This window comes from Trypanosoma cruzi, genomic scaffold (genome assembly GCF_000209065.1).
Source record: "Trypanosoma cruzi strain CL Brener 1047053512077 genomic scaffold, whole genome shotgun sequence".
Lineage (NCBI taxonomy): Eukaryota > Euglenozoa > Kinetoplastea > Trypanosomatida > Trypanosomatidae > Trypanosoma > Trypanosoma cruzi.
In genome coordinates, this window is record NW_001849301.1 from 22,074 (window position 1) to 44,910 (window position 22,837).

Genomic DNA, 22,837 nt, shown 5'->3' on the forward strand with positions numbered 1-22,837 from the left:
CAGCCCCTCTGCCGTTTTTTGACGGCCATCTGCGCCGCGAGCAATTCCCTCTGGGGCGCACATTGCAGGTAGATGCCTCGTGTCCAAAGATATGACAACGTTGGCATCGCACAGTGCGTTGGGTTTCTCGCCGATCGACGAAAAGCTGGGCTGCCCTCGCATAAGCGTCCTTCTGGTGAACAGCGGTGTAAAGACGGGCGCGCAGTTTGGAAAGCCGGATGCCGGGATCGGATGCCATCGTGAGCTGCATCCGGAATGTACTCAGTAGGGACCTCCCCAAATTCATGAAGCGACCGGTGGGATCCTGCCCGCCTTCCAGCACGCCGATCCACTCGACCAAATTGTCAAAGGCAAGTTTAACCTGCTCGTCCTCCTGTTGCCAGCATTGGCATGCGCACCGGAGGTCGAAAACGACTCCGGAAGTTCCCTCATTCCATATGCGCGTGGGCCACGTGGTGACGTCGAATGCGCAGAAACCGCGGTCCTCTTCCATAGGTGATTGGGCTTCCAGGGGAGAAGTGCGGGAAGGCAACGGCGTGGGAGAGTGGAAATGTGGTCTCCCAACGTTGCTGTGAGGGCGTCTGCAAGCCGCCGAGCTGGGTCGGGCCGCGCTGCTAGGCACGCCCCCAGCCATCAAGATTTCCGTTTGATGCGGTAGTGTAGACACGCCACCGTTGGCAACGTGTCGAGTAGCGGGGGCCTCGTCCCGCCCCGCCGTCTCCGCATCCCGCGCGGGTTGTTGTGCGTTTTGGCGTGCCTCCCGTTCCTGGAATTGACCAGTGAGTCTTCCCAAGTTGAATTCGCGCTCCCGTAATTGGGCGTGAGCGGCCTCCAACTGCTGTTTTAGTTCTGAGACCTGGTTGCCGGCCCCGGCGATATTGGATTCCCTCACCGATAGGTTAATATGCGCTTCCTCAACCTGCGAGTTAAGCTGATCATTCCGATTCTGCACGTCCGCGACGGCGTTTGCGTAATCAATATTCAGGCGCTGCTTTCAGCAGTGATGAGCCCTTTTTGGTGCCCCAACTCCCGGGCTGCCCCCATAGCGGGCAGGAGCACTTGTGTCTCGAAATTCGGGATCTGAGGCGCCCGTAGATTCGCAATATGTCCAATAATAGTAGAATCCTGCCATGCTTTAGAGATAGGTCCATTGAACAGGCATAACCCTGTCGATGATGCGGCCACAGTTAACGTCTCATCCGACATCTGGTTACCATTAATAAACGTCATCTGCACCTGGGTCTCGCCACATTGGCACACCATGTCCCAGAGACGGGCACCAATATCACACCACTCGGAGGGTGTGTAGGGAACCAAAGCCATTTCCTTAAACTTACCTGGCTGTGTCTGTAAAAAATAAAAACAAATATATTATCTGGCCTCTATCGGCTCCCTGCCCCTACAAAGTCGTGTTCTTCCCAAAAGATTCATACGGTAGAAAGTATCATAAAGAAGAGCATTAGTTTTATCAGGATATAAACATACATTAATTAAGTTAGCCAGCTCTCCCGCGATCATTCTATTCAAAAGCTCCTAAAAGAATCTTCTGGGCCACTGGCCGGATCCTGTAATTACCCAAAAATAAAAAAGGAAAAAAAGCGGTAAATGGAGAGGCAATGAGTTCTCCGTAATGTTTTCCCAAATATGTCTATGTATACACATTCTGCTAATCACTGCCGTTGACTTCTGCACATGGTTAGAATTAGAAACACTTATCCCCTGCGAAGTGGCAGGCCATTGGGGCTCCTCCACCCACAAGAAAACGCCGCAAGGTGGGGATCACAAAGTGGGTGGGTGGGGCGGCAAAAAATAATAATAATAATAATTTCGTCTGGCAGCTGTCGGCTCCCTGACTCCCTCAATCGCGGTGTCCCAAAAGACAGTGCGATAGAAGAGGAAGAAGTTGTGAAGAGATATCTTCGTTTGTGCGAGATATGAATTTATTTGGGCAGCCAGCCATCCTCACAAGCATTCTTTTCACAAAATCCCATGAAAATAAAGAAAAATTCTCCGGCCCCTATAGTGCGCAACAGCCTCCAGTGACGATGCGCCTCTGGTGAAAATAAAATAAAATGAAATGAAAAAAGGGTGTGGTGAGTGTGGCACTGCTGATCACAACGGTTCTCTGAAAAGAAAGGCATTCACTGTCCAGTCCTCGTAGGCACACACATATAAAAATCGTTAAAATACTTCCTAATATATTTCACCAGAACGAAATGCACTTTGTTCCCCAATTATTTCCCAACCTTCTTCCCTATCCATTTTCTACAAGATTATTGTATTCTCATTCCCCGGATTTTACTTAAAAAATCAGGTGTTAACAAAAACTGGTATTGGTGTACCTTTCCGTTCCAAAACGCCACAATCTCTTTTTCAGCGTCGGTTTCATTGTTGGAATTAATGTAATCACATGCATGCCATTTTATTATCATTTTTCTGTCTGCGTGTTGTATATAAATCATCTCCCACGACATGTCTTGGGATAATTCGTCCCATCCTTCAAAATATGCTGCCAGGTGCTCAGTGAACTGCCTCACGGTGCTGGCTGTCGTGTGATGCGCACTCGCCGTCGTCATCTGCAGCCCAACCAGCGTCTTCTGCGGCGAATCAACAAAGAAAAAGCCGTCCACCAGTGGAAAGTTCTCAACCGCCGGTAGGTACAGCACCCCGTACTCCATCGAAATCCTCGTGACACCGCCTTCCATCGACGGTAATCCAACGGTGCGAGTGGGGTACCCTTGATGGTTTATTTTCAGCACCGATTCCTGTGCTTCATTACGTTCTGGTGACCTCAGCTCCTTGAGTTCCTTTAATAGTGCACCGACAAACTCCCCATACATGAATGCGCGCAAACCCAATTGTTCCAGAGCTCGGGAAGCAAGAGCACCTTGCGGTCTCAATATTATCAACAAAAGATCCTTAGTAGCCATTGGCTTTGCCAAACGGTCCGCAGTTCGAAACCCGATATCAGCACATATCGATGCGTTGAGAAATACCTCAACACCTTCTTCTGTTCTTCCCCGGACGACCTTCACAAGTTTTTGAGACGAATTCTTGAAATACCATATCCTACTTCCTCTCAGGGTAAAGTGCTCTCCAACATCAGTTGGTTCGATCCCCAACAAAGCATCATCAACGGCACCCATGCGGACAATATAAATTTTCTCATCAAAGATGTAACGTGGAATCGGCCCCACTTTATCCATGCGTTCTTTGACCTCTTTCCAGTATTCCGCTTGCTCATCTGGTCCCAGACCTCGCTTCATCCATGCACACATCGCCTTCACATCCTTCTCGTCGGGGCAATTCATGATGATTCGACTGGCTTTTACTTGCTCCTCCCACTCATCATAGTTGCTTACCTTTGGCGATGATACCACAATCATGCCCCATCCATTACAGGGTGCAAAACCTGTGTCGGGCGGTGTTCCGTTCGTTCCCACATCGTAAATAATATACCCTTTCATCCCACTCTTCCACAAACTCGATATAACACTGATGGATATTTTATTACCCTTGTATTTTGTCACGGTTTTGGTGGTCTTGTCAAACACGTACGTCGTATCTCCAAAACAGTGGACAACCACTTGTAGTTTTTCCGCATCGTAGTGCAGTAGCTGGTAGAGGAGGTAAGAGCCGGCAGCCATCGACTTCCCGATCCCGGGCGTCCCAATCAACACACGCGGCATAGGTGAAGGATTGAGAGTCAAATGGAAATTGTTGAACCACTTGGTGAGATCGTCAAGGACTATCTGCCACGCTCGCTCGACCTCGCAGTTAACAAACAAGTCATAACCACACCCATGCGGCGCATTCAGCGTGTACGGCCATCCCCTGTCCGAGGTGAGCACCATCAGCCTGAGACGCTCTGCACCGGATTGCTGCACACCGTCATCCCTTTCGAGGGTGTCGCCAACGTTCTTGTACGTCCATGACTGTGGTGGCTTCCCCTCCCTCACATCCATTCCCGTCCCCTCGCCGCCAGTAACTTCCACCACACGGCCCCACCTCGCATTGTACACAGACTCGTATTGTCCCTCCAGCACGTACATCCTTCGGCCACCTTCTTTGAATTCCGCGCCTGAGAGAAGACTATTTATTATTCTCTTCCGCGTGAGAATCGATTATATACCTGTTTTAGTATTTGGATTGAGTTAAAGCTGAATACTAACCACTAAGCAAAAAAAGGAATAGGAGTAATAGACAAAGGTCACAGGCATGACTGACAGCCTCAGCACGAGAGTCATCCACACGGTGTGTGATGCACACCAAATGCACGAGGGCCACCGCAACGACGGCGAGTGGGTGCCATCCACCCAGCACAGTGTTGGAGAGAACCAACAACAACAAAGTGGTGCGCACAGAGGGTTCGCCCACGCATCCCGCTCGCCACGGTCCCGCACCCGTGTGGCACAGCCGTCACCGCACACACTCGGCAAGAAAACGTGGGCACATAGCCACTGACACAAACACACAAAATTTCGGGGAGAATTCGCTGCAGAAGCGGCCACATGCAGGGAGCACAAATCATACACGCCACAACAGCGATGCATCATAGCAATCCCACACACAACAGAAAAGAGTACAATTTGCATGCTTTATGAAAAATAACTGCGGTGTGCATGGCAAAAGAGTGCCGTGACGCTGCCTTTCATATTGCATTCGCCATTCACATCCCACTTGGAAGCACGCAGCCGCCACCCCTCCGTTCCGCTCCCCGTGCTGCTCGTGTCGCTCCACTGGAGGAAGTTGTCACCGCACATCCCCATCACCGTGCATTGTAGAATAAAAATCGACCACACGGCATGGGTGCGGTGCCACCCCGCCAATAAATCCCAGGAAATTCCCACTGCCTCGTGTGGCACAGACCGCAGTACCATTATGCCTGCGGAAGGCTTTTTTCCAAACAAGAACGCGGCCCCACCACACGCCCGTAAAAACGTTTGGTCCGTCACACGCAAAGGAGTGGAGCGGGAGAACAGCAGGAAAGGTAACACCGGCAGCCATGAGCAGCCCGCACACGCCAACACACCGCTGCCCCGCATATCACCAAAAACAAAAATACCAAAGAAACATGTCACATCCCAACTGCAAATCGCAGGTGCGGTTGCAGCTGACACTCCCACCTCCTGGGCGTGTGCGGCCCCTCGCTGCTCGGCGCTCTAAGTGGGATCACCAAAAGCACCAATTCGAGAACATTCGACCACCGCCACAGCAGTCACGCTCCCCATTTCTCACAAAGGCGGAGACTTGCAGCGGCGCAGCGGACGGTGGCATGCACAGTCGCAGGGTAATGAACTGCCGCGGGAAGCACGCAACGGCGATGCGCCCCTCCATTGGGAAGCCCAACAAAAAACATGTGTCGCGCAGTCCCCGTGAGCAAACACAAATTTAACCGTATTCAGCTCCACTACTTTGGCCATCCGCACACACAGTATGAGTGCGACAACGCAGGCAAGGAAACACGGAATAACATCACGCATTCCCTCCCATAAAGGCCATGCGGTGTCCATGTTGCCTTCAACAATAATTCCACCTCACATCATCTTTCTGCATATCCGCAGCAAAAAGGCCCACACGGTGTACACTACATTAGGAGTTCCTAAAGCGGCAAAAATCGGATCATCAGAGCGCTGCCCTCTTCTCAATGTTAAGTAGAAGCCCTCTGATCATTGTCGCCGCCAGCCTGTGGTATTATGGAGGAGCATTGCGTTCTCGGCATATCTCTCCATTTACTTTACTTTCCCGACGCCACAAATGAAGTGATTTCCCACAGGTGAATTCGACAGTTCTGAAGAACGCGGCGTGTCAGACTCACTGAAACTGTGTGCGTGTGTGTTATTACGGGCGAGCGAAACGATGCTCTCGCACATACATGTATTCCGATCCTGCGCAACACACCATATTTGGCGGCGCTGAAAACGTTGGACACCAAACACGCGAAAATCGCAAAATGAATGCCTCTGGAGAACAAACCCCCCATTAACGTCACCGCAGGCACCGTGACAACAAAGTAACAAAGAAATCCAACGTCTGGGCGTCCTTCCGCACGAAGGTGAAGACACACACGCTTGTCCCCTTGGCCTCACTCCAACTCCTCAAAAGTTGATAGGTCTATGGCACGAGGAATCACGCTACTCCTGCCTCGCTCCCTGTCACGAAGCATGGCATTGCGCATATCCATATCCAGTGCATCTGCATCACCCACATACGTCCCTTTGGGGCCATTGCCTCGGTAGTCACCAAGCACGCGCCGCTAGAAAGTGTACTCCCAGTCTATGCTGCATCTCCTAAGCGACCTTGCTGCCTTGCCGCACAAAAAAGTCCACAATTTACGCATTATGATCGCAGACACGTGCCAGTGGGGATTCCCGCCCTTTCCCTCAGCATTGCAAAGGGCGTGCGCCATACAAATGCCGGTCGTCGGGCAGATACACACAGGCGCTGATATCCGTGACAGTGCGTGAGATACTCGCCGCAGAATGAGGTGCCGCAGGTCTCCGCTCACTGATCCAGATTGACCACGCTGAAGCCCACGATTCCCGTGGGTTTGGCATCCCGATAGGTCGCCGTGGCTCGTTGACTCCTATGGTGGAAGAGTGCCAAGCAAGCAAGAACCAAAAGCCTGGACACTCTGTGGAGTCAAAAAGATAAAAAAACACGGGCTGGCGCGGGCGCAGCTAAGCGCCATGGAAAAAACATCTCAGCTCATCCCATGGAAAACATTTCACCAACGTCACTGCAACATTGGCCTCTTGCTTCTCGGGTGTGTCACTTCTCTCTTCACTCCGTGCCAGCCTCCGTTCAATTCCCCTCCCAGCAGTACTACGCGTCACACGGCGCTGCTTCCGCACAATCACACCTCGCGGCCAATCATCGTGACGCGCCTCCAACCGCAGTCGCATCCAGCCTCGAAAGCCCTCGCATACTCTTCCGCCGTCCTGTGTGTCGAGAGAAGACGCCTCTCTCGCGGTCTTCGCGTCCTCCCCAATAAAGCTCTGCAGTTGTGCCCAAACATCACCGGGTCTCTTGTCAAGAAGGAAACCGTGTGCGATGTGACCAATGTGAGCATACACAAATTTAAAAAACGGTTTATAGGCTCTCTGGAGTGCCCTGCGTGTGCCCGCATGTACGATGGGAACACACACGGTGCGAGTCGGGTGAGATCATCGTTCCAGCTCGCATCTCCACCAGGTGAGTCGTTGACGGCTCCATCCCGCTTCACGACAGGTCGAATAACAGTGCACACGTAAGTGGCTGTGCGTTGCATTCACATGTGGCCCGCCTTTTGGGTCCAAAGTCGTCAGGTGGTGGAAAGAGAAGAGACGTATTATCGTTCTTCCATTTGCTGCTGCTGCCGCCTCACTTCCCGTAAAGAGCCACTGAACCCTCTCTCTTTGACGATAAAGGGTTCTCATGCATGGGATGCATCCTGCCTCGTGTGGCATGAGGAACAGCAGAGAGTCCTCAACGTTGCCAATGCGGGATTGACCGTCCAGTGCGGTGAATACAACACGCTGGATCTGCCGGAGGATCGTCGTGCACACTTCAGTCCGCCCGTGGCGGATACAATCCTCGGGCAGCCACATCTGTGCAGAACAGAACACCCTTTTGGAGAACGCCGAGCAGCCCCACCGACGTGTTGGAAAAACTCACAAAAAGAGGCCCAGCCAACCTGCGGCACATTACCGTGCAACTTTGATACCTTGACAGCGAGAAGAGCGTTTCTACCTGAGAGCGTTCGCCCCATCATTATCATCATCACTGCTCAAATCATCTCAACAGGCAACAATGGCATCGCTCCCGTATTGCTCATGCCCGTTGGCCTCCTCCACCCGCCGCCTCACGTCCGTATGAATAAAGTCTCGTCATGCACAGCGATGCGCCCTCTCGTTTCAGATAAATACCAATATTTTATAGTCACCAAGGTAGCAGTTCAGTTCTCCCTCCATAGGCACACCTCATAGAGGACGTCCTTCTGTTCCCTTTGCCGAATCAACGCACCGCACCCAGTGGATAAGCCCTGGTAGTTTCACCAAAAAATAAGTATTCGATTCCCACAGTAGCGAATACTCTGTGTGATATGGAACGCACAGTTTATTGTGCTATTGCACCGCCTCGACGGCCGCCTCGCAATGGTGCAAAGATGTCATTGCCCCTGCCTGGGTGAGGCCTAAGCCCCACATTACACGCACACAGAGAAGCACACGGCGCATTTGAAAATATATTAATATTTTTTCACGGCACATTTATGGAAAGGAGCACCACCCCCGTATGCATGTTGGCAAAGCAACGGCCCCAAAACGGCGGTGCTAAAAAAACGCATCCAGAATCAGAGGAAAGAGAAGAAGGGTGTGGAACACCCACAAGAAATGATGGATAGCCCACTTAAACCCGGCAGCAAAGAACAGGAAAAAAGCAGCAGCAGTAGTACTGGTGATGACCATCATTTCCTTTTTTCTTCCCTTTACTCGCTAATGACCCAAACACGTGGGGTTCAAAAGTCCTGAACACACAAGATTGTGCGACAGTTAGCCTCTCTCCAACCAGCCGCCTCAATACATCCAAAAGAGCACACAAGAAAACCACAAATAGCCATGGGAAAAAAAAAAGAGAAAAAAAATAAAAGATCCCACGGCATTAGTACGGAGGAGGAACGACACGCTTTTCGCACAATTAGTCGTAAAGTCGGCCAGAGCGGAACAGATCCAGGCCCGAGCAAACTCGGACGCCACAGGCGGTTATTGTGCTCCTTTGAGACTTTTCAGCCGGCTCCTGTTCCACCCGAAGGAAGAGGGCTGGCGGAATGTGATCCTCGCCGCAAAGAGTTGCTGCATCGAGGGCCAACAAAACAAATCCTCCATATTGCGGGTGTCAAGTGGGCCACCCCACCGCATTTCCGCGTCATTATCGCTCGGCTGCGCACGTGCGTCTCTTCACGTACCCCGTCGTTCCTCAAGAAGCCTTTCCGCAGGAGTCCTCAAATGCAGTAGACGCTTGAGAGCAAAAGGCCAGGCCTCGCAATCGCTGTCAGTCTCACAAACTACCTCCAGTGATTTCCCACCGCGAAGCAAAAGTGCGAATGCGCGGTGGTTGTCTGTTCCAAGGCTGGACGGAGTGATGTTTTGCGTGGCATCATGGCGGTGCGTCCCATTGTCAAAAACTGCCTCCTGGCGTGTTTTTGCCAGCTGTGCCTCGCCGCTGTAGTTCAGAAATGAGGTTGTGGACAGGCCGATGAGAATTTTTTCGATGTCACGTATCCAAATGGTGACTGGAGGCCGTTTGCGATTTAACGGGAATCCCTGATGGTCCAGATCACAGAAATGAATACGTTTGCAGTCCTCCAAGAGAACATATAGGCGTCTGCGAGCATTGTCCTTGCTCCATGTCTTTGCCACGCGGACGCCGTTGCGTAAGTAATTCAGCGCCTGATCCACAACAGAACTGAGGTGGCGTTCCGTTGTCTCGGCATCATGCAGTTTTCCATTTTTCTTTGCCACGTAGTCATCAAGCATACGCTGTCAATACACCTCGAGTCCTCGTCCCAGCCTCTCATTGCGGGTCTGTTCCTCTTCAGCGCTGGCCAAGTATGTCTGTACCTCTTGCGTGAAAACCTCGTCAAACTGGCGTCGAATGATGTCCGTCTCCTCCGGGTTCACAGGAATGTCTTCAAGGGAAATGAGCTTCGGCAAATACTCCTCGATCGTTTCGATTTCGGCAGCAAGAGCCCTCTCGGCGACGTCCTCCTTGGCTGTCGCCTGCTCGCAGTTCTTTTTCCGCTCCTCGGCCAAGGGGCGCACCGGTTCCTGGAATTTTGCATTCATTTCCTTAATCTGATGGATCCACTGCCTCCGCTGGCGACACCGCTCCTCCCGGACGGTCCTTCGCACCGCCTCAATAGAATGCCGCTCCCGCACGATGGCCTCTCGCCCCCTCGCCCCGTCAAGTTGAACCATCTCGAGCTGCTGCTCCCTCGTCTCAATGACGCTCTGCCGTAGGCTGGGTTCTTGCTTCGGCTGCTGCATCTCCTGCCGCAACCTCTCCGAGGCACTCTCCTCGTCCTGTTTCCTCGTTCGGATCTTCTCCAGCGTATGCTCGTACTCCCGAACGCGGTTTTCGCGGTCGGCCTGCAGAGCACTGCTCTCCCGCTTTTTCGCCCCCAGAGTCCTCTAAATTTCATCCAACGTGGCCCCACTTCTCTGCTCAAGCTCTTTGATCATCTTCTCTGCCTCATGCTTGGCGCGCTCGCGAACCAAACTCAGCTGCCGTTCCCGCGCCTCCTCACGTTTGCTCTCAATGGCGTTGATGCGCTTCATCTCTTCCTCCTTTATGCCTGAAATGGACCTGTTGGATTCATAGCTAAAATGCCTGTAGTCGTACACGGTCCGGGCAATAATGAGTTCATCCCGCAACTCCGTGATGTCCTGATCAAGACGCCACTTGTCAACGGCAAGTTCCCCTGAGGTGGATCCAATTCCAGCCGAGACAAGAATATTGCCAACACGACGAGTCGTGGAGAGACAATGGAACGATTCCTCCGCCCACACGGCATCCGAAAAGGCGTGAACCAATAAAACCGTCTCGGTAGAACCAGTGAGGCTATTGTTGGGGTTGCCTTTTTCCGTGTTGTACGCTCGGCGCAACAACTGACTGACTTCTGACATGCCGAAGGGAATGCACAGACGACGACGGCGAATGCCGGAGACAATTCCTGCTGCCGACACCAATGTTCGTTGGGCCCCTTCGTAGTGTAGCTGCGCGGTGGCGTCAATGCCACATAAAACGGGCCGTTCGGCATCTCCCAAGGCGACAAATGTCAGGGAGTTTACATCCATATAATGTGCAAACTACGCCTCACCATCATGGCGGTGAAGCTGAAGAACGACGGTGTCGGGCAAATACGAAGGCATTGCCTCCAGCTCAGGCGTTGGCTGCTTTTCACACAGCACGGAGGCAAAGTATTTCTCATAGTTTTTGACAATAGTGTCCATCGCCGCTCGAACGTCGCCGGCCGATGAGACACAAATTCGCGCCACCATTCGCACACGAGGCCCCTCCTTCACGGAGTCGACAATAACTCCGAGCTCGTTGTCGACGTCAAGAAGGTCTGCGCGGTGCTCTGTTGACCCAATGGCGTGGCATGAGAAGGCAAAAATGCCCTTTTTGGCGCCCAGCCGAATAAATTCAGTGATGACACAAGCAGCATATCCTTCACCAGCTGCAGAGCCGTACATGTGTTGTCGCTTTGGTGACGAACGCACGCCGTAGCTGAAGGCCACCATGTTCTTGCGTTCCTGAGTAAAGTTGGGGGCGGCAGTGGCAAACAGTTTTCGGAAGAGTGTACTTGCGTCCGGCCTGTCCAACGCCACATCGACGTCAAACAAGGCCGCAGCAACCGCAAATCCGGCATCCCTCAGGGGCTGGGGACAATTGAACTGCGCCGTGTTGCCGTCCACCCGCACTGTCGCGGGGAGCTGCGAGGACGACGTCGTGGTTTGGTGGGAGCAGAAACGGCTTTCGCCTCCATTGGAAGAATATCGCATTGAATGCTGCGTTGTGCGTTTGTTGCATGCACAGACAGGAAGGTCAAAGACAGACAGAAAAGAGGAGAGAGAGAGAGAGGGAAACAACAGTGAATAATATTCCGGGCCGCTGGCCGGATTCTGAAATTATCCAAAAAGGACAGAAGAAAAAAAAGCGGTAAATGGAGAGGCAATGAGTTCGCCGTAATGTTTTCCCCAAAATATATGCACATTCTGTCAATCACTGCCGCGGACTGCTGCGCACAGTTACAAATAGAAACACTTATTCCCCGCGAAGTGGCAGGCCTTTGGGGCTCCTCCACCCACAAGGTGGGAATCACAAAGTGGGTGGGTGGGAAGGCAAAAATGATAATAATAAAAAAAAAACAAATTCGTCTTACAGCCGGCGGCTCCCTGACTCCCTCAATCGCGGTCTCTCAAAAAACCATACGATAAAAGAGGAAGAAATCCCGCAGAGACATCTCCGTTGCATCGATATATAAATTTATTTGGGCAGCCAGCCATCCTCGCAGGCATTCTTCTCACAAACTCCCACAAAAATAAAGAGAAATTGTGCGGCCCCCACATCCCGCAAAGGCCTCCAGAGGCGACGGAGCCTTCACAGAAGTAAAAACAAAATAAAATAAAAAATAAAAAATAAAAAATAAAAAATGATTGTAGTGGTGCGGCACTGTTGACCACAATCATTCTCTGAAAAAGAAGGCATTCTCTGACCTAACCCTGCAGACACACACAAATATAAAAGCCGTTAAAACACTCCCCAACATAATTCATCATCAACGCACTGCGCTAACCTCCTCAGTCATTTCTTCAATTTTCTCGTCTAAGCTTTTTGCTTCACGAAGTTTCGGCATCTTAGGAATAAAACATACGCCTGAGAAAACACTCGGTCAGAGCAAACTGGTACTGATGTGTGGTTTTCCAGAACTCCGCAATCCTCCCACGGTTTTCCTCCTCGCTCACACCATCGGTATTGACGACATCGCATCTCTGCCAGCCATTCATCGGCGTGCTGTCTGCGTGCTGCACATAAATAATCTCCCACGACAATCCCTGAGCAAATTCCTCCCAACCATCAAAAAACTCCGATAGATGCTCAGTAAACTGCCACACGGTGCTGGTTGTCGTGTGATGCTCACCCGCCGTAGTCATCCGCAGCCCCACCAGCGTCCTCCGCGGTGACTCCACGAAGAAAAAGCAGTCCACCAGCGGAAAGTCCCTGACCACCGGTATGTACAGCACCCGATGATTTATATTTTGTTTCGCATCAATTTCTCCAACTCCAGGTATTTCACATATTTCGGTGGGGTGCGCTCCAGGATTTGCTTTCAGCACCGTGCGCCGTGCTCCACGACGTGCTGGTGGCCTCACCTCCTTGAGTTCCTCTGTCATTGCACTGACAAACCTCCCAAAGATGAGCGCGCGCAAACAAAACCTGTCCGTACATGCGGACAAAATAGTTTTTCTCGCCCCCAATACAAACAACAAAAAGCCTTTCTCACTCATTGCCTTTGCCAAAATATTCGCTGATCGAGACCCAAGGGAATAACATATCGGTGCGTTACGAAACCTCTCAGCACCGCGTTCTCCTCTTATTCGGACAATCCTCACGAGTTTTTGGGACGGATCCTTAGAATACCATAGCCCCTCTCCCGGAAGTATAAAGCGATCGTCAGCATACCGAGAATTGATCGCTTCCAAGGCATCTTCAACTGCACCAAATCGTGCTTTAAAATCATTCGCATGAAATATATGCCGTGGAAGCGGCCCCACTTTTTCCATGTGTTTTTCAACCATACTCCAGTATTCCGCTTGCTCATCTGGATCCAGACCTTGTTTCATCCACGCACACATCGCCTTCACATCCTTCTCGTCGGGGCAATTCATGATGATTCGCGTGGCTGTTACTTGCGTCGCCCATCCATCATAGTTATCCAGGCTTGGGGATGACACCACAATCATGCCCCATTCACAAAAAGAAGCAAAACAACTCGCTGGCATCCCTTTCTCCGTCACATCGTAGATAATGTACCCCTTCATTCCACGCTGCCACAAATCACACAAAAGGTTCTTGGATATTTCATTACCCTCGCATTTTGTCACCGTCTGGATGGTCTTGTCAAACACGTACGTCGTATCTCCAAAACAGTAGACAACCAACTGAAGCTTCTCCACATCGTAGTGCAGCAGCTGGTAGAGGAGGTACGAACCGGCAGCCATCGACTTCTCGATCCCGGGCGTCCCAATCAACACACGCTTCTTGGGCGTAAAGCCGGCTTACCGTGACTGCTGGACCATTTGGTTAGATCGCCCCTGACGATCTGCCACACTCGCTCCACCTCACAGTTCACATGGCAGTCACGAGTGGTTTTACCTTCCATTTCCACGAGCACGGCCATCCCTTGTCCGAGGTGAGCACCATCAGTCTGAGACGCTCTGCAGCGGATTGCTGCACACCGTCATTCTTTTCGAGAGTGTAGCCAACTGCCTTGTAATTCCATGGCTTTCCTGGCTTCCCCTTCTCCACCTTCATTCCCGTCCCCCCGCCGCCAGGAACTTCCACGACATGATGCCACCTCGCATTGTACACAGACTCGCAGTGTCCCTCCAGGTGTATCGGTGCACTCGTCGTCATTGGGCCCCTCGCTTCCTCGGCAGCTGCATCCAAAAACCTTTTATTGGTTTCATGAACACTTGCCGTTACCTCCGCAGCAGCCACTAACCACCTCAGTAAATTGTCCATACAATGCTCTTAAAGCCTGCGTACATCCTCTTCCATATCCATTTCATCCCTTACAGTCCTCTCCATCATCGCATAACGATCGGATGCCTGCATTTCGCCCAATACTCCCCGCATCGCAAATATACTTCTCGGGGTCCTTAAAAACCCCTCCCGCAAGACATTCCGATTGGCGTCCACAAAGCCCCTGCCATCAAATCTCTTATTAAGAAGCTCATTCAGCTTTCTGTCCATGACACGAACTTTTCCTTCAAACAGTAAATCTTCAATCTTACTTACAAGGGTGGATTTTTTTTCGCTGCTCCGAGTATCCGTCTGGCATTTCAAGAGCCGAATCAAGTTCTTGCATTGCCCGGAAATTGATCGTATCCCTCCTCTCATAGTCCCTCCACTGAAGAAGAAAGAACACACCCTCGTGAAGAAGTTCGTACACCTGGTAGTCTGTCAAATTAAGAATTCCCTCAAGAAGCTGCTGGTCATTTACGTAGGCATCGAGTCTCCAAATAAACATCTCCCCCGTCGCATTGTAGTCTTTCATCAACGGTCGCCATGGAGCCAATACAATTCCAAAAAAAAATATTAAGCTTCAAGCTGGTGCTGAGAGTATCTCCGTCTAGCATTAGATCTTCCACCAGACTGTCAAGAGTCCACGGCGGTCACTCTTTACTCCCCACCAAGTGTCGAGCTGTAGCGTCGGAGCCAACACAGGTGCCGCTGGCTCCAAAGGACACTCGCGGCTGTTTCGTCCCGCAGTCCCAGTGGCGTTGGGCGTGGCACTCGCACGGGGGGACGGTCGGTGCGCCATGCAGCCGCACTGCAACGCCTGTCGGTGAAACAGTCAAGGCCCACCGCCCCCGCAGCCACGCGAAGCGTGCAACCGGCCACAACACCGCCACATTATCGTCCTTTTTATTTTATTCACGTTGTCTGTCTGTTTGCCCCATCACCGGCACCAAAAATAAGTGCACACCTTCACAAAAGGGAAGGAACAAAGAGAAAAGGAGGCACGATCCCACCGTCCCGCCGCGGGTCAACACTCTCCTCCACCCACCGCCATTGCAGCACAGGGGACCGCAGTCACATCGCAGAGTCAGCACCACAATGCGCACCGCACCATCGTGCAGTGAACAATGGGCGAGACGCAGCCATGCATCGCCCCGCTCCATTTTCCCACCCCTCAGGTTTTGCGTGCCCGCAAAAAGTAGCAAACAGAACCAGCGTGCACACAAACCCAATCATCCCCCTCACTCGCTGAAGCACATTATTCGCATGAAGTGACAACATTTGGGGACACACCAGCAGTAGCAGAAGGCATGGAATTTCCCTGCCAGCCCTGCAAAGAGACACAACAACTCTGCGGAGTCAAAGTGGCAGCCCCTCGGTGTTGCCCGCAGTTCACATGGCTGGACAAATTCCACGCACGCATAGTTCCAAATCACTCGCTGCTTGAGTGCACACCAATAAAACGTAAAAAAAATACCTGCGCGCAAGATGCAATTAAATACGTAAAGTCGTCAGCCTGCTTTCTCCGATGGCGTTGGCAAGCAGTCCCACACAATCCAATCAAAGTGGCACGCCGGACAGAATGGCGTCCGTCAATCAATAAAAAAATGCGACACTGAAAAGGAGCAGAGAAGAGTTGGCGCATGCGATTGCCAGTGACGACTGTGAGCAAACCCGCCAGCAACAACTGAGGCGCCGAGGAGCACTTTTGTGTAGAAATGGCCGTCAGGCAGAGAGGACAAATAAAACAAAAGGGCAGCAAACCCTCTCGTTCAATGTCTCCTGACCGCGACACCAGAATCAAAATACCATGGACGATAAGAGCGGCAACGCCTTCTCCAAAACATCTTGTCAAGAAGCCGCAGGACCTCAGGAAGGGAGGAAGGCAGCGGCGGCAGCCACAGCGGGGGAGGCAATAAAACGGCTGGCAGGCACCCTCACGCCGACGCGCACACCACATCCGAGTGGGCTGGGAGCACAGACCGAACCGCTCGGAAACACACGCATCAAATCCGCAAAACAAAGTCGCAGTGAATCGACAGGAACTCCCCGCCCAAAACAAATTTAAAAAGTAGCGTTTTTCAAGGGGAATCCGCTGTTCCGACGACGGCACGGACGCCTCGCAGGAATTTCTTGCAAATCTCCCTTCGCAGGTCCGCAAGAAAACGCAGCGGAATAAAAAGAAAGCGCAACGACGCAAAAAAATAATCCTCCTAACGGACCAGGTGGCAGGCTGCCCTCGCGCGATTGGACAAAACACAACTTCACTCCGGTCTTGTCGTGGTGGTCGTCTCGCAACTATTTTTCTTTTTCCGTCGCAGTGCACATCCCCCTCCCACAAATCATTTGTTCGAGCCATGTTCCTGCGGCCAAACATCGCGCTGCTCGATCCCGCGGCACAGTCCTCGGCACAGAAGTAAGTGAGGGGAGGAACAGGGACCGCAGAAGTTGCGAGCACACCCAAATTCGGTGACGGTCGCTGCAGTGAAGATTGACGTCCCACGCGGTGTCCCTTTTCTAGGTCCGGCCCTCAGCGTGCCATGCTCTCAGCGTGCGGTGCGCCGGCCGCTCCGAACATCCACACGTGCTTGCGTCTCACCGTCGCTCCCAGCCCCGTTCGTTGGCTGCATCAGGGATTTCGCCATCCAGAGACGGGCATAAGGACGTTGCATCCAACAAAACCTTCAGAGGCACCCGGTGGGCCAACGACGACCGTCACTGCGGGATGTGTGGCCCTTCCGCCGCTCACCTCAAATCGCACTTCTACGCCTCCTCGAGCAGCAGCAGCAGCATAAATACACCGGTCCACTAGGGGCCGTCACCAGCCATTGCAGGAAGACCACTGTGCCTCAGTGCTATAAAACCCGAATTGCATTGACGGACCACTTCGGTAAATCCTGTCGCATCCTCCCCCAATTATGCGGAAACACATCCGTCGTGCATGTGTCCACCGCAGCCAAATGAATCTGGTCCAAATACCCTCCAAATCAAATTCCCCTTTCCTCAAGCCATTCCTTCATTCCATACGCCCTGACCCTCATCCGCACGTGTCCACTCACACAAACCGCCATCGACAGATGGTGGCCGCCCAACGCCCCGGAAAAACATCCCCAGCACGCACGCGCACAATAAATGGCATGCGCAAACGCACGGCACAACGGCGGAGAAGCGCACTCCGAAAGGATGCGGCCCTCCACAGCAGTCGCAGCCCACCGCGCGCATCACACCCGCTGGAAGAGTGACTCGCGGTGCGCGCTCCCTCTCTCCTCCCTCCCTTCATGCCCACGGAGGAAGCAGCAGCCACCCGCAACCGCCAGCACACGCTACAAAAGAAGCATCCAAATCCACCGCAATGTGCATTCTGTGCGTGCATGTGGTTGTGTGTGCCTGCAGAAACACGAGGCAAAGAAGTAAAAACAGGAGCGGAGCATGTGAAGGGACGCACAAACACAAATGTACAGCAGAAGTGCATGGCAGAAATAAAGAGAAAAAGACTGCTCAAGCTCATGACATTGCACCGCAGACAAAGCAGCGGCAATTCATAAAAATTATTAAAATTAAAAAAAATTCATCTTCACCCTTCCACCCCTCACACTTTGAAAAGAAAAAAAAAAAAAAAAAGGCGCTCAACCACCATGTTGCTCCAGAAATTGTCTGCATATTTTGTCCGAAAATAAAATTGAAAAGATATTTACATGCATTTCAATCGTCTGACCTCCATGTGTCCGCACATCGTTTATATTTCATGGGGTCATCTGCGTGTTGCTGCTCCCCTCAGCCCTCTCATCGGCGTGCGAGTGCGGCCCGCAGAGCAGAGTCACTCGTGTGTGTGGAAACTGAGAGAAGCACGCAGACATGACGGGAGCCGCGTCTCTCCATCGGGGGAGTGAGCACAGAAAAAAAAAACACATCAGGGGAGAAAAATACTCACGAGGCCGACCCCGAAGAGGCTGCCAGCGCGTGAAATGCACACGCGAAGCAAAAAAAGTCCTTAAAGAAGCGGCAGGGTGTGGCTGTGTGTGTGGCGCTGCGGGTGTCTGCCCGCCCTGGCCGCAAGAAAACAAAACAAGAGGGAAAGAAATGTGTGCTCCGCCCCACAGGCCCTCGTCGCACGCCCACACGTCACGGCTCCCTCAGCGCGCCGTTCGTCGCGGCCCCTCCTCATGCGTGCAGCAGGCGAGGCGCACAGGGCCGTCGTCATGAGCGTGTCGGTGGGTGTGCGAGTGGAGCAGTTGGGCGGGAAACACACGGCATCCCTCACAGGAAGAATGCAGCATGAAACAATTAAAAAGGGAATAGTAAAAAAGAAAAAACGTCCATAGTGATTGCCCTAAAAGAAAAAAAAGAAAAAAAAGAATTGTTCTTTGCGGAGAGTAATTCATTACCGGATGGTGTCGGTGTGGAAGAGGGCGCAATTGTCCCACACTGAGGCCGCACACTCCTCACGCAGTCGCAAAGCCCCACAGTCCCAGCAGCAGAAGCAGCGGCAGCAGCACCCTCCCGTACGCGGAACCAGCATCACCATTTGCCCCACCATCACCCGTTTCTTGTGCCGTCCCTTCATTCCCAGCAGAAGTCAAGCGTCCCGCTGGCGCATTTTGGGTATTGGCGGTTCTCCACGGTGCTGCTGGTACTTCCCGTGGGCCAGGCACCGCAGGTGCAGCAGGTGCGACAGGTTTGGGTGCAATTTTCACTTGTGGTTCTGGAGCTCTCGTCGGAACGGGGATCCTGTCCTTGATTGCTTTCATCTCAGTGGGATTCAGTGGGCGGTTGTACAGAAAGACGTTCGTCACCGTCACACGAGGCTTTTTGCCGATCTCCTTCGGATTGGCCTTCTCATCACCATCAATGTCGCACGCTCCAAAGCAAAACCCAAAAAGCTCAAGTGGTGTCTCACCTGTTAACGGCGTTTCTTCCTCCCCCAGCGATTTACCATCAATGTACACAGAGGCCTTGTTGCCTTGCAGCATGAGTGCCACTTGGTATTCTTTCCCCGCCTCCCAAGGCCTGCTTTCCGTTGTTGTTTTTTTACCGCCTTTGAACATCGTCTCCCACTTTTTATCCGCGGTGTACGACAGTCTCATAAAATACTCGGGCGCAGCGTCAACCAACACCGCAGTCAGGAGAGGAGTGTTCTCACTCGGAGCCTTTTCGATTGTCACCGACGCCACAAGTGTGAAGTTGTGGCTCAAGGATATATGACGCACATTACCATCCGGAATGTTCACAGGCCATACTGCCCTGGAGTTAGGCTCCGTCAACTGAAACCCATCCTCGACCTTCGTGGCATTCCTCACCGTTGCATTCAGGCAAAGGTACTCGTCGTTCCACGTGCCATCGCTGGCCGATGCGTTTGAAAAAACTGCCACCAGACCCGCCGTGGGTATAGAAAAGCTGGAGAAGAAGGCGTCCTTTTGCGCCCAAGTACTGAGGACGGACTCAATTTCCTTCAGTTCCTCCGTCAGGCGGGAAAGTGAAATGGCACTGGCTTCACCACTGACCCTCCGTTGTAAAAGATGCAACTTGCCATCCGAGTACAGCAGGGTGCTGGCGACCTCCTTCTTCCCAGCATTGTCCATGCCAACCGGTCCAACAGAAAACGAGCGGTTGTTGTCCGTCACCCAAAGGTGGAGCGCATTGGCCTTATTCTTCCCCGAGGAGTTCCCTCGCTGTGTGTACAGCATGACCCTCCTGCCCTCAATGGTCGCGGTGATGAGGGCATCCACATGCAAGCTCAGATCCCAAAAGTATGATTGTGAGTTGACCCACACGCCTGGAAGTGTCCCGACTGCCTCCGTCCACGCTGTCCCCATGTCACGCGTCTCGTACACCCTCTGTTCATCCTCGCAGTCAACAATCATGAGAAGTGAACCCTCCCACTCGGTGACGCGGGGGTTAACGCATTTCGCAGGGGAAGCGCCCTCAGAGAGCGACCAGGTACTGCCGTTGTCCGTCGAGTAAATGATCATGGAGTAAACGACACCATTTCCGCTCTTCGCCATCAGTGGAAACACAAGCGTGCCATCCTCCATCAGAACACCTGAGCCACCAGCGGCAAGAAACTCCTTCAATTTACCTTCGTGAGCAGCTATAGTACTCTCGTTTAACAGAGACCTGATTTGGTCCCATTTGATACGTTCAGTCAGCTCGCTGCTCGTAGGCTCCCTCACATCACCCACAACCAGTTTCAGACCCAGGTTGTCCCATTTCCTCCTCCCATCATTTTGTTTGAGCTCAGCAAGGCTTCCCGCAAGAAGAAACACCTTATTGCCCTTCGTGTTGGTTGTGGGGTGGTAAAAAACACCCACACGATTATCCGTTCCATCCGTTGGACCAAGCACAGTGTGTGCCTTCCATGTACTTTCACTCACCTTGCCAACAAGAGCGGACCAATCCCACGTAGCGTCGATGTACTCCGCAACAACATCAGAAGAAATGGGCTCAATTACTTTACCACCTTCAACGACATATTCGGCATACATGAGGCCTTCGGCAAAAGCAGCAATTACTCCACCAGCACTGACGAGAGAGGGTGAAGCAAATGCATCCCTCTTCGTCTCTTGAGACGTTCCGCCTTTCGGTACAACCAGCGTCTGATTCGGCAAAAATAGATCGACCGTATGAGGCAATTGCGCATTCCCCGAATTACTCTTCACGGCGTTCGAAGCCCCACCACTGCCGCACATCACGAGGAGGAGCAGCACCGCGGAAGTAAACACACGCCGGGACATGTTGGGCCTCTGCGGCTCACCCTCTCCTCCTTCCCTCCTCCTTCCGCTGGATCCGGTCACGCGGCGACGGTTGTGTGTGCGGGGTGCCTTCACAGCAGCAACACGTGAGAGCATATATATATGTGTGTGTGTGTGTGTGCTGTTGGTCCTTTCAGTGCCTTTGAATTTCACAGTTGCGATTAGCGCTTGGTCGTAACTTCCTTCCTAGCGTGTGTGTGTGCAAGAAATAGAAAGACAGCAACAGCGGCAATACACAAGAAAGGTCAGTGAGGAGCAGAGCAGAGCACCCACGCAGAGAGCGGGACAAAAGACAATCCGGAAGGGGCAGCACGGAGGACCATCGCCCACACCAGCCCTCTGACACACACAGACACCATCGCAGCGCTGTCAGTCCGCGGGTGAGAGGATTCGGCCCTCCACACAACAAACGCACACACCGCCAGCAATCAACCACCAATGGAAGGGGAAGAGAAGGGACACACCGCCACCGCCTCCAGTTCAATCCCACGGCCAACGGCATACGGCCACAGCCCCGCTGCCAACAAACACAACGCACACGGAGCAAGCAATCACCCAAAGAGCCACACGCAGAAGCAATTCCTCATCCATCCACGACGCGGCGCCTCACTCCATGCGGTCAAAACGCAGCGCCCCCACACCATCAGGAAGAGACACTCGCCCTGCGCGCTGCCTCTCTCCTCCCTTCGCTTCATGCCCACGGGTAAAAGCAGCACCCACACGCTGCTGCCACACGCACCGCGAAAGAACCATCCGAATCCACTGTGATTTGCACTCTGTGTGCGTGTGCTTGTGCGTGCCTGCAGAAACAAGAGGTAAAGAAGTAAAAAAAGAAACGGAGCATGTGAAGAAACGCAAAAACAAAATGCACAGCAGAGCCGCATGGTAGAAATAACATGACTGCTCAAACTCACGATTGCACCGCAGCCCAAGCAGTGGCGAGTCATACAAGATTTATTTAAAACAATTACCAAAAAAAAAAAGCCTCCCCTTTCACCATTATCTTTCCAGCCCGCACAAAGTAATTATATAAAAAGAAAAAAACGCAAGAAAGAAGTCGTCCTCCATTGCTCTTACTCCTAAAAAAAGGAAAAAAAAATCACCCGGTTACCGTGTGGCCCACCAAACTGTTTGTACATTTAGCCCACAAATTAAAAATCAAATAATTACTTCTCTTTCAACCGTCTGACCTCCATGTGACCGCACATCGTTTATATTTCATGGGGTCATCTGCGTGTTGCTGCTCCCCTCAGCCCTCTCATCGGCGCGTGAGTGCGGCCCGCAGAGCACAGTCACTCGTGTGTGTGTGGGGACTGAGAGAAGCACGCAGACACGACGGGAGTCGCGTCTCTCCATCGGGGGAGTGAGCGCAGAAAAAAAAAAAAACACATCAGGGGAGAGAAATGCTGACGGGACTGCCGACCCCGAAGGGTGCGCCAGCGCAAAAAAACACACACAGTGAGAAAGTCAAAGAGAGCAAGCAAAATTACTTTTTAAAGCGGCAGGGTGTGGCTGTGTGTGTGGCGCTGCGAGTGTCTGCCCGACCTCGCCGCAAAAAAAAAAAAAAAACAAGAGGGAAAGAAATGTGTGCTCCGCCCCACAGGCCCTCGTCGCACGCCCACACGCCACGGCTCCCTCAGCGCGCCGTTCGTCGCGGCCCCTCCTCATGCGTGCAGCAGGCGAGGCGCACAGGGCCGTCGTCATGAGCGTGTCGGTGGGTGTGCGAGTGGAGCAGTTGGGCGGAAACACACGGCACCCCTCGCAGGAAGAATGCAGCAAGAAATAATTAAAAGAGGGAAAAG

The 22,837-nt window shown here is 52.4% G+C and overlaps 2 protein-coding genes and 4 pseudogenes across 2 annotated transcripts, besides 14 other annotated features; all 6 read right to left on the minus strand.

Annotated features, from left to right (window-relative positions):
• Positions 1-754: a sequence feature (areas not merged during assembly with more than two copies in the genome that could not be assigned to a particular haplotype).
• Positions 1-1,535: a mobile genetic element.
• Positions 755-2,391: a sequence feature (haploid, Esmeraldo-like haplotype).
• Positions 1,354-1,535: a mobile genetic element.
• Positions 1,538-1,988: a mobile genetic element.
• Positions 1,805-1,828: a sequence feature (AT_rich).
• Positions 2,274-4,052, minus strand: Tc00.1047053509265.10 (retrotransposon hot spot (RHS) protein, putative; the record flags this gene model as incomplete). The annotated part of the gene is made up of 1 exon (XM_808491.1): positions 2,274-4,052. The coding sequence occupies one exon, from the start codon at positions 4,050-4,052 to the stop codon at positions 2,274-2,276; it is 1,779 nt and encodes a 592-aa protein (XP_813584.1).
• Positions 2,392-18,487: a sequence feature (areas not merged during assembly with more than two copies in the genome that could not be assigned to a particular haplotype).
• Tc00.1047053509265.23 lies at positions 6,086-6,559 on the minus strand (annotated as a pseudogene).
• Tc00.1047053509265.36 lies at positions 6,737-7,762 on the minus strand (annotated as a pseudogene).
• Tc00.1047053509265.50 lies at positions 8,639-11,527 on the minus strand (annotated as a pseudogene).
• Positions 11,636-12,075: a mobile genetic element.
• Positions 12,144-12,193: a sequence feature (A-rich).
• Positions 12,399-14,666, minus strand: Tc00.1047053509265.60 (annotated as a pseudogene).
• Positions 17,828-17,855: a sequence feature (AT_rich).
• Positions 18,488-18,510: a sequence feature (heterozygous, non-Esmeraldo-like haplotype).
• Positions 18,511-19,340: a sequence feature (areas merged during assembly that could not be assigned to a particular haplotype. This can correspond to areas where the two haplotypes were merged or to regions with more than two copies in the genome that were merged during assembly.).
• On the minus strand, positions 18,729-21,131 carry Tc00.1047053509265.90 (trans-sialidase, putative; the record flags this gene model as incomplete). Its single annotated transcript, XM_808492.1, has 1 exon — positions 18,729-21,131. The coding sequence occupies one exon, from the start codon at positions 21,129-21,131 to the stop codon at positions 18,729-18,731; it is 2,403 nt and encodes an 800-aa protein (XP_813585.1).
• Positions 18,756-18,781: a microsatellite.
• Positions 19,341-22,837: part of a sequence feature (heterozygous, non-Esmeraldo-like haplotype) that runs on past the window's edge.